The sequence below is a fragment of the Stegostoma tigrinum genome, chromosome 9 (assembly GCF_030684315.1).
Source record: "Stegostoma tigrinum isolate sSteTig4 chromosome 9, sSteTig4.hap1, whole genome shotgun sequence".
Classification (NCBI taxonomy): Eukaryota; Metazoa; Chordata; class Chondrichthyes; order Orectolobiformes; family Stegostomatidae; genus Stegostoma; species Stegostoma tigrinum.
The window spans coordinates 73,356,474-73,370,113 of NC_081362.1; the positions used below are offsets into that span (position 1 = coordinate 73,356,474).

General features: G+C 41.0%; 1 protein-coding gene and 1 long non-coding RNA gene across 4 annotated transcripts in view; one reads left to right on the forward strand and one right to left on the reverse strand.

Moving 5' to 3' along the window:
- The window catches only part of LOC125455222 (forkhead box protein N2-like), a 73,371-nt gene that overhangs the window by 18,391 nt on the left and 41,340 nt on the right, over positions 1 to 13,640 (forward strand). For all 3 annotated transcript variants that reach the window (XM_048536949.2, XM_048536950.2, XM_048536951.2), the window contains one exon: positions 329 to 881. In XM_048536949.2, the coding sequence (XP_048392906.1) occupies positions 342 to 881 (540 nt within the window). In that variant the 5' untranslated portion in view covers positions 329 to 341. The remainder of the gene's footprint in view (positions 1 to 328; positions 882 to 13,640) is intronic.
- LOC125455224 (uncharacterized) overlaps positions 11,891 to 13,640 on the reverse strand; it is a 74,274-nt gene continuing 72,524 nt past the window's right edge. The window contains exon 3 of the long non-coding RNA XR_007248180.2: positions 11,891 to 13,321. This is a non-coding gene — a long non-coding RNA (uncharacterized LOC125455224). The remainder of the gene's footprint in view (positions 13,322 to 13,640) is intronic.

Consider the following 13,640-nt stretch of genomic DNA (forward strand, 5'->3'; position numbering starts at 1 on the left):
AATTAAGCAAGCTGCTTTATGACTTGTGACGACCTGTTCCCAGCAGGTTGCCAATCCTGTTCTTACCACTTATCAAAGATTTGCCTAGCAACTTATATAGCTGTTCAATCTGAACATCTGAGTACTGGGCAACTTGACCAATGAAAAATTTTGGCCAATGATCATGCCCAGCTGTTCCACAATGCAACCATTTTTCACAATTGTTTAAGTTTGCCTTAAGTACTGGTGGAAGATAAAATTCAGGGTTATTAGTAATGATATGCAATGATGAAATGATTTAAGGTGGAAATGGTGTGTTTTTTCTCTGACTATCTTTTTTCTTTGACAGATGTGAGGCTTAAATGGGTCCAATTATTGGCATGTCTCCAACAAAAAAAAACGAGACCCCAGGAATAGGGGAGACTTGCAGTTTGAATTCAAGTTGCCCCATTGATGTTTTGCCAGACATGGCTGGTGCCACAAGTATGAAAGCCATTTCTGCTGACAAGGGAATAATGGATGATGAAGAGCTTACAAACCTGAACTGGCTTCATGAAAATAAAAATCTCCTGAAGAACTTTAGCCTAGGTAGTGAGGTCCTTCGCAGTGTTAGCCCTACACGTGACATCGCTGAAGAAGATGCTTCATCTTCACCTCTTTCAGATTCTCTGAACAATGAGAAGCGTGGATTAAACTCCAAGCCTCCGTATTCTTTCAGCTGCCTTATTTTTATGGCAATTGAACACTCAGCCAGAAAATGCCTTCCAGTTAAGGATATCTACAATTGGATATTGGAACGTTTTCCATATTTTACCAATGCACCTACTGGTTGGAAGAACTCCGTTAGGCATAATCTCTCCTTGAACAAATGTTTCCGGAAAGTGGAGAAAGACCATGGCAAGGTCAGCATACTTTGCTCAATGTTTCCTGTAAGAAATTGAAAAATACTCTGCTTCCTAATAGCTCCCAGCTGATAGATATACTGGAAATCGTGAGCCACAAGTAGACTTAGGCCAGGAATCAAATCTGAATCTATGTATGTATATTTAATAAATATGAGCATTGATCAGGGAAATTGAGCCAGGGCTCCTGCTCCAAATATTTTAGTTTGGAGCAAAATTCCTGGATGAAAGTGTTATGATCAGAGTCTGAGTAGGTTAGGCCTGTACTCATTGGTACGTAGAAACATAGGACATTCTGAGCAGACTGAGAGGAGAAGATGCATCCATTCACAGGGGGAATTTGAAACAAAGTGGCACAGTTTCAAAATTAGATTTCTCTTTTAAGACAGAGAAGGAGGCATTCCTTTTTTCAGAGGCTCATTAGTCTTAGGAATTTGTTTCGCTGTGGAGATTTGAAGGTTATGATTGACTAGGGTAGAGTGGTGGGTGTTGTTGACTTGGACTTTAGCAAGGCTTTTGACAAGATCCCTCATGGTAGGCTGATACAGAAGTGAAGTCAAATAGGATCTGTGGTGAACTGGTAAGATTGATATAAACCTGGCTTGGTCACATAACAGTAGTGGTGGAAGGATGTTTTTCTGACCAAAGATCTGTGACCAGGGAGTCTGCAGGAATCAATGCTGGGACCCCTGTTTTTATAATATAAGTGATTTGGAGGAGAATATAGGTGGCCTGATTACGTTTGCTGACGACACAGGGGGTTGGGGAGCAGCAGGTCATGAGGAGGATTGCCAGAGAATATAGATAGGCTGGAGACTTGGGTGGAGATACGGCAGTTGGAATTTAGCCTGGACAAATGTGAAATGATGCATTTTGGAAGGCCTGCTGATGGAGGGACATACGCAGTGAATGACAGAACCACTAGTAGCATTAACATAGAGGGATCTACAGCTCCACAGTTCCCTGCAAGTGGCAATACGAGTGGATAAGGCAGTCAGGTGGCATGTGGCATGTGGCATGTGACATGCTTGCCTTCATTGGCTGGGACATAGATTTTAGCATTTGTAAAGTCATGTTGCCGCTGTGCAGTACTTTATGCAAATATTCCAAATGTGGCTTATAGGCTTGATTGCCACACTACCAGAAGGATAGGGAGGCTCTGGAGAGGGTAGAGAAAAGGTTTGTGTGTTGCCATAGCCTTACCAGATCGTGGGGTTGCTCGCTCGTTATGAGCATGTTGCCTGGTTGAGGGTATTGGCTGAGGAGAGATTGGATAAACTCAGTTTGTTTTCACCTGAATGTCAGAGGCTGAGGGTCAATCTGATAGCAGTTTACAAAATTGAGAGGAATGGGATAGTTGGAATGTTTTTCCCAGTTTAGAAATGTCAGTTACTAGGGGATGTAGGCTTAAGGTAAAAGAGAGAAAGTTTGAACAAGATGTGAGAAGCAAGTTTTTTTTAAACATGCAGAGTATGGTAAGTGCCTGGAATGTACTGCTGGAGGAACGGTTAGAAGCAGGTACAATAGCAATGTTTAAGAGGCATCTTGACAGATACGTGAATACACAGGGAAAAAGAGGGATACAAACTACGTAGAGACAAAATTTTTTTTTGTTTAGGAAGGCAGTTTGTGTTAGCACAGACTTCGTAGGCTGAAGGGCCTAACCCCGTGTTGAGCTGTCTTCGTTCTTTTTATGGAGGATATGGAAGAGAGTGGAGTTCAAGTCACAATCTGATTGTTTTGATTGGCAGAGTAGGTTCAAAAAAGCCAAATGGCCACCTCTGCTCTTATTTCTTCTTTTTATGTTTTTTTTTCATTCTCAAGTGTTATCGGACACAACTGAATGGCTTTTTATTCCCACCACCAAATCACTCATGGTACTTTACATTCATTATATACCACCTATGAATCACCCACGTTTCCATTAATCAAATTATGTGCAATGCCTCTCAAAGACAATGCAGAGCTTCTATTTCTGGTGTTTTTATGTAGCCAAGTTCAGTTGTGGTTTTCTTTTAACTGAACTTGTAAATTAACAGTAGACCTTTGGGTGGTGAGGAGATACAGGAGGAGTTCTAAACTTGTTGAACTGTGACCTCTGAGTCACCAGGAGAGTGGCTGATATGTGTGAACATTATTACACTGCAACATTGTTGGTTTTGGTGAAGTTTGAAATCTTTTAAATGAAAGTATTCAAATTATTAATGATAAATAACAATGTATTTATAATGGATTTTTAAATAATGTAATAACTTATGTGTAAGCTAGAATACTTGTACCCATGAACCTATCCTGTCATTTTAAGGCACTTGTTTTCAAACACCTTTGGCTGAAGGATTCCATTTTCAAATGAATCAGTAATTATGGATTCACCATGTAAATTACAGCACCATATGACCCTCGGCATTTCGTCTCCCCAGTGTAAAGGAGATCACATTGTGAGCAGTGAATACTGTAAACTAGATTGAATGAGGTGCAGGTAAATCACTGCTTCATCCGGAAGGTGTCTGGAGCTTTTGATAGTGAGGAGGGAGAAGGTAAATGGGAAAGAGTTGCACCTTCTGTGATTGCAGGGGAAAAAGCTGTGGGTGCGTGGGGTAAGTATTAGTATTGGAGGTGTAGTCGAGCAGAATGTTCTGAAGGGTTTGGTCCCTATGAAATATTAACAAGGGAGTGGAAAGAAATAGAGATAATGGGAACTGCAGATGCTGGAGAATTCCAAGATAATAAAATGTGAGGCTGGATGAACACAGCAGGCCCAGCAGCATCTCAGGAGCACAAAAGCTGACGTTTCGGGCCTAGACCCTTCATCAGAGAGGGAGAAATATGTGTTTGGTGGCATCATGCTGGAGGTGTGGAAATAGTGCCCAGGTTAACACCGCTGTTCTAAGGCCACTGCTTAGTTGTAGCCCTGCTAAGTCTAATTCTTTTGGCCAACAGAAGCAGATTCGTATTGCTTCAGAAATTCTCGAGATTGGCAATCCATTTTTTTTCTTGTTGGTAAGGCTCAGTTTATCTTGTAGTCAGAAAACTCAAGAGGAGATGGCTGGATTTTTTTTTACTTTTTTTTCCCCAAGTTTGTCTATCTGTGATTATTCACTATTGTATCTAAAATTCCATTTTGAGGGTGACTTGTGAACTATGAGGAAAGTGCTTCAATAAAATTTTAATATGTTTATTTGTTTTTTTTCCCCATGTTTGGTTTCTTTTGAGCCTGACCAGCTTTAGAGTGCAAAATTTTACTCACGTGCAAAGGCAAAAATCTTGTGTTTTAAAATGTGATCGCAAGAACTGCAGGTGCTGGATCAGAAATAACAATGTGGAGCTGGAGGAACACAGCAGGCCAGGCAGCATCAGAGGAGCAAGAAAGATTTTTCTGAAGACAGGTCCTGACCTGAAACATCAGCTTTCTGGCTCCCCTGCTGCCTGGCTTGCTGTGTTCTTCCAGCTCCACACAATGTTATCTCCTGTGCTTTAAAATGATCTTTTTACCTTCCTCCATGTTGTTTGTGCTAGAAGAAAGTCAGAAGCTGAAGAAAGAGGCACAAACTACTTTGTCTGAAAAAATTATAATGTGTATGCATTGGCACACATTGGCAACTCTAGTGTTCTGGTTTGAGACATGCATATTCTCTGTGAACTAGGGTATCAAAGGTGCTATATAAATTTCAGTTTCTATGCACAAAAAGCAGGATCTGAGTGACCCTGTAAATTACTGCAGAATCTTTTGTTCCTGGGGATTCAGCACATTATTATGGCCCTTTTGTCAGATGTTCTGGAGTACAACGCAGAAGAAACAGGAAGCAACAGGCAGGATTTCACTTCTGAGTAGAGTATAAGGCAACTAAGCTTGAAGAACTAATTCTTATTTTTAGAGTTATCTTTTTACAGCTGTCCGGATCCTGTGGGGAGTTCAATCAATGGTTTAGGGTCATAATCTCTCCACCAGTTTTTGCTGAAGAAGCTTTTCAAAAATCTATTCGTTCATGGGATGTGGGTATTGCTGACTGGGCCAGCATTTATTGCTCACCCATACTGCTGTTTAGAGAGAGGTGACGAGCTGCTGCCTTGAACCACTGTTGTGTGGTGACACTTTGGTATTTCCTCATATATAGACCTCCTCTAAATTCACATTTTGTTTCTTGTCCCATAACCATTTTCATCTTTTGGGAAGGGGAAAGAGAAAGTAAAATAGAGCGTTTAGAAGTTATGGTGTTGTCAATAGTGCTTCATTGCTAATTTAGTTAAATTGCAGCTTTTCTCGTTTATAAATATGAAATCTTATGGCAAAGCTTTGTTGGATAATTGTGGGTTGTTAGGATTTCTTACTCAATGTTAATTGACTCAAATGGTACTGGAACACTGGAGTGCAGTTCTGTGCTTGCAAATGACCCAAAGCACCTCATGGATGAGCTGCTTTGCGTTGCTAGATTTGTTACAAATCTATCCCATTTAGCATGGTCCTGGTGCCTCGCAGTATGATAAATGGTGTCTTCATTGTAAAGACATGACCTTGTGACAGAATTGTGCAGTGGCTGCTCCTATCTAAATAGTGTATCAGATACTTAGAGTTATTGCAGGAGTTGTGGGCCAAAATATCCGTGTCTGCTCCCTGCAGACAATCTCGTCACTTTAGTTTCTCAGCTCTAATTACTATAGCCCTGCCGGTTATTTCCTCTGGTTTCCTTTTCAAATTGTTGATTTGAATGTTTGGTGAGGATGCAATGAAGTAAGTTTTTCCTTCCATGTTTGTTCACTCACCATCTGCTGTAGGTCAGCCTGGCGTTATGTTCTTTAAGCATTTTGTCAGCTCAGTTAATTGTAGTGCCGCTGAGTCATTCTTAGTGATTAGCATTGAAGCCCCCTACCCAGAGAATGCTTTGTGCTCTTGATATCTTCACAGCCTTTTTCCAAACAGTTTTTAACATGGGGTTCTAATTTGTTAGCTGAGGAGAGGGCAGTAGATGGTAATCAGCAAGAAACCTTGTTGGATGAGTAATCCAGTGAAAATAGGTTTTCTTTCTCCATATTGATATGATACCATATGACACTGTGGCGTCCAGATCAATGTTGAAGACTGCCAAAGCTACTCCCTGCTGACTATATTCCACTATGCTGCCACCTTTGGATCGACCTGCCACTAAGACAGGTGATGGAAGAATCTGGATATTGGCTTAAATGAATTGTTCTGTGACCATTATTAGCTTGGTTTAACAAAAAAAAATCTGGAGAATCTCAGCAGGTCTGGCAGCATCTGTAGAGAGGAAACAGAGTTAACATTTTGAGTCCAGTGACCCTTCTTCAGAACAGACTCCTCTTCCAGCATCTGTTGTTCTTTATTTTATTTTACTATTTTGGACTGTTGTTTAGCTAGTCTGAGAGACTGGTTTTTCTGATTTTGGCAAAGTTTCCCAGATGTTAATTCAGATGTCTTGGCAGGATTGACTGGGCTAGGCTTCTGTGTGCTGGTGCCTAGGTCTGGTTTTATTCTAGTTAGACTTTTTCATGAGTTGATGCAACTAGGTGGCTTGCTGAGCTATCTCAGATGGCAGGTGAGACTGGATTTCCATCCTTATATGACATTAGAGAACTAGATGATATTTGTCACAACAAAACAGTAGTTTCAGGATCATTATAACAGAAAGTAGCATTTTATTCATGATTTGTGTAATAAACTAAATGTAACTTCTCCAGCTGGCAACTACTTTCACTAGATTACTCATCCAACAAGATAGGTACTAATGATATAGTGCCGCAGCTTTTGTGCATCTTTGGACTTGCGTGCAAAGTAGCAAAATAAAGAGGACCAGGCCACTTTGAGTGACACTTATGAAGATGTGGAAATATTACAAATAAGAATCAGTGTTCAGAAGTAGCAACCTTGGCTGATTATTTTGCTGTAAGGTTATTTAAAGCATCTCTTTCAAGGGTCCATATTAGCTCAGCTAATATAGAAAAGATTAAAGATCAAACTTGAGGCCTTTTTCTGTTTATATAGCCCAAAGCCACAACACACGATATTTCGTGCTGAGTTATAATTTTAATTGATATTTTCTGATCCACTAGTTCAGAGATGTTACAACACACCTCTGGAAAAGGAAAGACTTAAACGGGCCTCCTGGCTCAGAGGCAAGGATATTACCACTGCATTACAAGGGCTCCCATTATAATTTTGTATGATTTCCTTTATTTTCAGATTACATAGTTAACAAATGCAATAAAGTCATTCAACCCAGTTATTGGTCAAGTCAACTGAAAAGATACAGTAGGCATTATTTCCCACATGCAGATGGCATCTTTGCCTCACAGTTGTCAAGATTTTGGTGTAGAGACTCTTCACATCTAGATTGAAAATGCAGTATTGTCTAAATCAACACGTTTAATTTTTATTTTCTCCATATAAAATAAACAATTTCTCATTTTAAAATTTTCAGTGTTTGATGTTTGAATTTTAACACTATCTCCTTTTTAATACCAGCAGCATGGTGGTGGGCGAGCCTTTATAATTGGTTAGATTTGCAAAGTAGTCAGGAAGTTGCTGTGTGGGTATGGGTTTCGTTTTGTGGCCTGGTTTTGAGTTGCCATGGTAACATTTCCTTTAGCTCTATCAGTTTTTGACCTACCGGTAATATAATACATGTCTGTGATCTGGCTCAACTGGATAAGAGTATTATTGCTTGTAAGCAAACCATGTGCTTCCTGTTTTGTCGAATTTGTTTTTGATTCACGCTACATACTGAACAACTTCACACAAATGCAGTACCAGAAGCTCATTTAGGAACATAAGGAATATATGAACCCTACTGTTTGTGATGAATACGTTTTACTTTTTCTCTGTCAATGAAAATGTAATTCTTCTTCCAGCAACACATTTGTGGGCATTATTAATATATTTTCTGTTGAACATGATACATTAATGGAATTGCAAGGCTATAGCCCTTGACAGCATAATGGTGTGAGAGCATGTAGTTTCTGGTGTAATCATGTGCCAGTTATTGTCTAGATTTGTGAATTTTATAGTGTAATAATGTGTCATTCAGTTAATATACTCTTGGGAGTGAGGACTCGCTAATACCCAAACTGAATCAATGAAACAATGGATTATACTGTAATGGTTGACACATCACCTGGTGGTTTTGAGACCTCCACTCTAGCATGACAGTTTCCGTGATATTTGTGCAGATGAAGACTGCTGTGAGAGTGCAGAGTTCACTGGCCTCCAGTTTTCTCTGATGTTACAACACATGGGTAGCCTCACTATCACTGGATTCATAACACAGTGAAATGAAAACATTCAATGACCCTGCAAACTACCTAATTGTTCCTTATCAAACTTTATGAATAACAGATCTTGGACACACGTTTATAACTTAATAATTTGTTAATTTTTATTTAATTATGTAACTTTAGCAGAACACAGATAAACAGCAATATAACTTAATTAATGTCTGTGATCTAAAGCCCATTCTTCTTGAATCATAACCTTTACTAACACACAGAGTTAAGGGCTAAATTGGAAAATAAAATACTTGTAATTTTCCAGTTCAGTAAACAGTTTCCAGTGGTTTGGTGCCAGGCATTTGAGAAACCTTGGACAATTGGTTATTCACAGGCAAGCAGAACCGTCTATATCGCTTGAATTCCAAAGTCACCAGTTAATGCAAACTGTTTCAGGAGAATTCTACAAATATGTACTTGTTTCTTACAGACTGGGATTCTTTTCTCAGAACACTCAACAATTTGATAATGGATAGACACTAGAGACAGAGCTAAACCAACCATCACTCTGTCCAAAAATCACGCTGCCTCCTGCTAAACCAGTCAAAGCCATTTCTCATGATAGTTTTCCTCTTTTTCAGTCAACATTCTCTGTGGCTGGTTGATTAGCGCCAGTCTTTTTTTGACCACTTCAACCTTCAGCCAGCTTGGTGCTGATTCAGTGGTGTACTTATATGAGTAATTAAGTTCAATTATCTTCCCAGTTCCCAACAGAAGACATCCATCTTTGTTTTCTTTTAAAGCAAGCTGCTGTCCAAAGTTCAATTATTAACTTTAATTTCTCAGTTCCAAACCAAAAATGGAGGAAAATAAGAATCACATTGATCTCTATGCTGGTTCTCTTCCCCAGCCACCTGAGCTAGTTGTCTCTCCTTTCCTCTTCCGATGCTTAAAAGCAGCCTCCAGAGACTTCAGCAACTCCTCCCTCCAGTTGTCTATGTCAGGGCCCACAATCTTCATATAGAACATAGAACATAGAACAGTACAGCACAGAACAGGCCCTTCAGCCCACAATGTTGTGCTGACCATTGATCCTCATGAATGCACCCTCAAATTTCTGTGACCATATACATGTCCAGCAGTCTCTTAAATGACCCCAATGACCTTGCTTCCACAACTGCTGCTGGCAACGCATTCCATGCTCTCACAACTCTCTGCGTAAAGAACCTGCCTCTGACATCCCCTCGATACTTTCCACCAACCAGCTTAAAACTATGACCCCTCGTGCTAGCCATTTCTGCCCTGGGAAATAGTCTCTGGCTATCAACTCTATCTATGCCTCTCATTATCTTGTATACCTCAATTAGGTCCCCTCTCCTCCTCCTTTTCTCCAATGAAAAGAGACCGAGCTCAGTCAACCTCTCTTCATAAGATAAGCCCTCCAGTCCAGGCAGCATCCTGGTAAACCTCCTCTGAACCCTCTCCAAAGCATCCACATCTTTCCTATAATAGGGCGCCCAGAACTGGACGCAGTATTCCAAGTGCGGTCTAACCAAAGTTTTATAGAGCTGCAACAAGATCTCACGACTCTTTAACTCAATCCCCCTGTTAATGAAAGCCAAAACACCATATGCTTTCTTAACAACCCTGTCCACTTGGGTGGCCATTTTAAGGGATCTATGTATCTGCACACCAAGATCCCTCTGTTCCTCCACGCTGCCAAGAATCCTATCCTTAATCCTGTACTCAGCTTTCAAATTCGACCTTCCAAAATGCATCACCTCGCATTTATCCAGGTTGAACTCCATCTGCCACCTCTCGGCCCATCTCTGCATCCTGTCAATGTCCCGCTGCAGCCTACAACAGCCCTCTACACTGTCAACGACACCTCCGACCTTTGTGTCGTCTGCAAACTTGCTGACCCATCCTTCAATTCCCTCGTCCAAGTCATTAATAAAAATTACAAACAGTAGAGGCCCAAGGACAGAGCCCTGTGGAACTCCACTCACCACTGACTTCCAGGCAGAATATTTTCCTTCTACTACCACTCGCTGTCTTCTATCTTGCTTGCTGGTGTCCTTGTAATGGAGATCTTTAAGTGCAGCAGGTCATGGCCCAGTGGCCAGTTCCCAGTATAGAAAGTCTTTATGGGTATAGCTGACAATCATCCAATGAATGTAGCCAAGCGCACTATATAGTCCTCTCTGATGAAGGGTCTAGGCCCGAAACGTCAGCTTTTGTGCTCCTGAGATGCTACTTGGCCTGCTATGTTCATCCAGCTTCACACTTTGTTACCACACTATATAGTTGATGGAATTAGCAGACTCCAGGATCTGAGATGATTACTGAATTAAGCCAAAACATGACATAGGTCCATTTGAGACAGTTAAGTTTGAAACTGTTCAACCTTTCCTCTTGCCTAGCATATATTGTCCATAGCTCACTCTAGAAACAAATGCACAAAGAATGTAGGTTTCATAGGCTGGCAGTTTTCTCTTCTGCGTCAGATTGCTGTTAGCCCATGCAGTTAAATCATAGATAAGGTCATTTGTAAATAAAATAATACTTGTACAAAATTTGTCCTGTAATTTGTTTATAATTGTACTGTAGCAGGGTAATGCTAAAACTGATTAATTTTCTCAGAGTAAAATGGAACAGTTAGATCCCTCTGGGCAGGAGACTGATTGTGATTAACAGTTTAAAATTTTGAGAGTCAATAACCAGCAGTAACAGCTTAATTTGGCAATGTATTACAGTATGACTCTGGTGTTTTACTTCTGATTGATACTGACTGTGTAGAGTTTAAATGATGCAATAATTGTCCCTATTAAGGCTCTGTTACTTGTGACAGGCTTGTTTTCTGATACTGTGCAGAAGACTGTAGAGTATGTTGTTTATTTAAGCTGCAGTGTGATGTTCTGCAAAATTTCTATTCTAAAGCATATCGGTGTACCCTGCTCTCTTGTTGTTCAATGCCTCCTTCCACATTCTGGAGAGGAGGTATCTGTAACAGAAATACATCTTAGAATAAAAATCACCAGCTAAGAAAATGAGAAAGCAAAACTATTCCAGCCGTGTCACAACTTAAGCACGATCCCAGAAGTTTTCTGTATTTGGCGTTGTTTCCGAATTACTCTCTGCATTAAGGCAATTTTCCCTTCCTTATGGGAGTCAAGGTGAGAGAAATATTAATTTATGATCAGAATGTCTTTAATGGATCACAAATCCATTTAAACAAATCTATACATACTTGTAGAAAACACAAATTCAAATTGATTGCAGTTTTAAACCAAAATGAGTGAGAAGTGTTGTGTTTTCTCTTGGACTTGGCTTTTTGTAGTATCTCAACAGGAGTGGAAGGTGGTGGACTTATCTCAGCCTGCCATCCCTTTCAAACTGGATACTCAGGAGGAGTCTTAGTGACTATCTGGAGCAGCATGTGGTAACTAATTTACTTATCTGGTCTTAAAGGAAGAAAATGGCATTCACATGGCACTTCCTGAACTGGAATAGTTAAAAGTAGAAAAACTTGGTTACATCATAAACTGTATCAGATTTAATGGGAACTGCAGATGTTGGAGAATCCGAGATAACAAAGTGTAGAGGTGGATGAACACAGCAGGCCAAGCAGCATCCCAGGAGCACAAAAGCCAACGATCCAGGCCTAGACCCTTCACCAGAAAAAATATGATGAAAATTTTTCCCAAAATCTTTCCTGGTTGAAGGGTCTAGGCCTGGCGCATCGGCTTTTGTGCTCCTGGGATGCTGCTTGGCCTGCTGTGTTCGTCCAGCTCTACACTTTTATGATGTAACAAACTGACACACAACTGCATCTGAAAATATGCAGATTTTTTTTTCTAAAATACACGCAAACATAGATTATATGATTTTGAAAAGAGAGAAAATATAATCATAGACTAAAAATTGAGAAAGGATTGTGGGAGAAAGGGGACCAAGCGCAAACTCCAAGTTTGTTGTGTGGAAACTCTACTGCCCAAAATATTTGCTGACATCCTCCATCTACTCCATGATGACTTGCAAGCCACAATCCCCACCATCAGAACCACCACAAACCCGATCTTAATGAAGATGTGTGTGTGCTTTCTCAAATTGAGCTTAAAGGTCATTGTTGACTCTTACCCTGGATCTGAGAAAATAAGCCTTCTTTTAATAAGATCCCAATGTACAAAACCACCTCTCATTTATTAAGATCACCAACAATATCCTGGAAAATACAGAATATGTTCCAAAACCTGGGATCCTTCTCTTGGAAAGGACAGACATGGACAACAAAATTCATCATCAGCATTCCTAATGTTGCATAACAAACTACACCAATTTGAGGTGAGGGCCAAGATCTCACACCTAAAACTAAGGGACTAGTTTACTGAGCAGCTGTGGTCCCCATATTCCAGCATGCTTCAGAGTCCTACAGCAGGCTCTGATAAGTGTGGAGCTGGATGAACACAGCAGGCGAAGCAGCATCTCGGGAGCACTAAACCTGACGTTTCGGGCCTAGACCCTTCTTCAGAGAGGGGGATGGGGAGAGGGTTCTGGAATAAATAGGGAGAGATGGGGAGACGGACCGAAGATGGAGAGAAAAGAAGATAGGTGGAGAGGAGAGTATAGGTGGGGAGGTATGGAGGGGATAAGACGGACAGGTCAAGGAGGTGGGATGAGGTTAGTAGGTAGGAAATGGAGGTGCGGTTTGAGGTGGGAGGAAGGGATAGGTGAGAGGAAGAACAGGTTAGGGAGGCAGAGACAGGCTGGGCTGGTTTTGGGATGCAGTGGGGGGAGGGGAGGGGATGAGCTGGGCTGGTTGTGTGATGCAGTGTGGGGGAGGGGACGAACTGGGCTGGTTTTGGGATGCGATGGGGGAAGGGGAGATTTTGAAGCTGGTGAAGTCCACATTGATACCATTGGGCTGCAGGGTTCCCAAGCGAATATGAGTTGCTGTTCCTGCAACTTTCGGGTGGCATCCTTGTGGCACTGCAGGAGGCTCTGATAAGTATTGGACAAGTACTACCAGCAGTGCCTTTGTAAGATGCTTTAAATCCAGTGCTAATAAAGGCGGTCAAACAGCAGCATCCTCTCCTGAGCATCATGCCCAGCATCAAGGTGCTGATCACTTTAATGCAGCTTTGCTGGGTGAATGATCTTCTTTGACAGTCTGCTGTCAGGCATACAAAGCAGGTGTTCCACTTGATCATGGCAGGATAATCCTAGGAGGACAATGGAAATGAATTAGGGATATCTTGCAAGTATTCTTTAAGAAGCCAAGCTATCCCCCCTCACTCATGAGAATCCCTGGTTTATGGCTGACCAAAATGGAATAAGTGCATTTGGGAGTGCATTGAATACCTTGAGAGACTTCATTAGATGCTTATAAAGGTGGAATCAAGGCATCAGAAAGAACAAACAAACCTCCAAATGGCAAGCAGTTTCTTCCTCTCAAAAAAAATTGAACTCTTCACACTCAGCACTGTTTCCTAATATATCCCTTCTGTATTCTTGGGATATTTCCAGTAGCATGTCAGACCT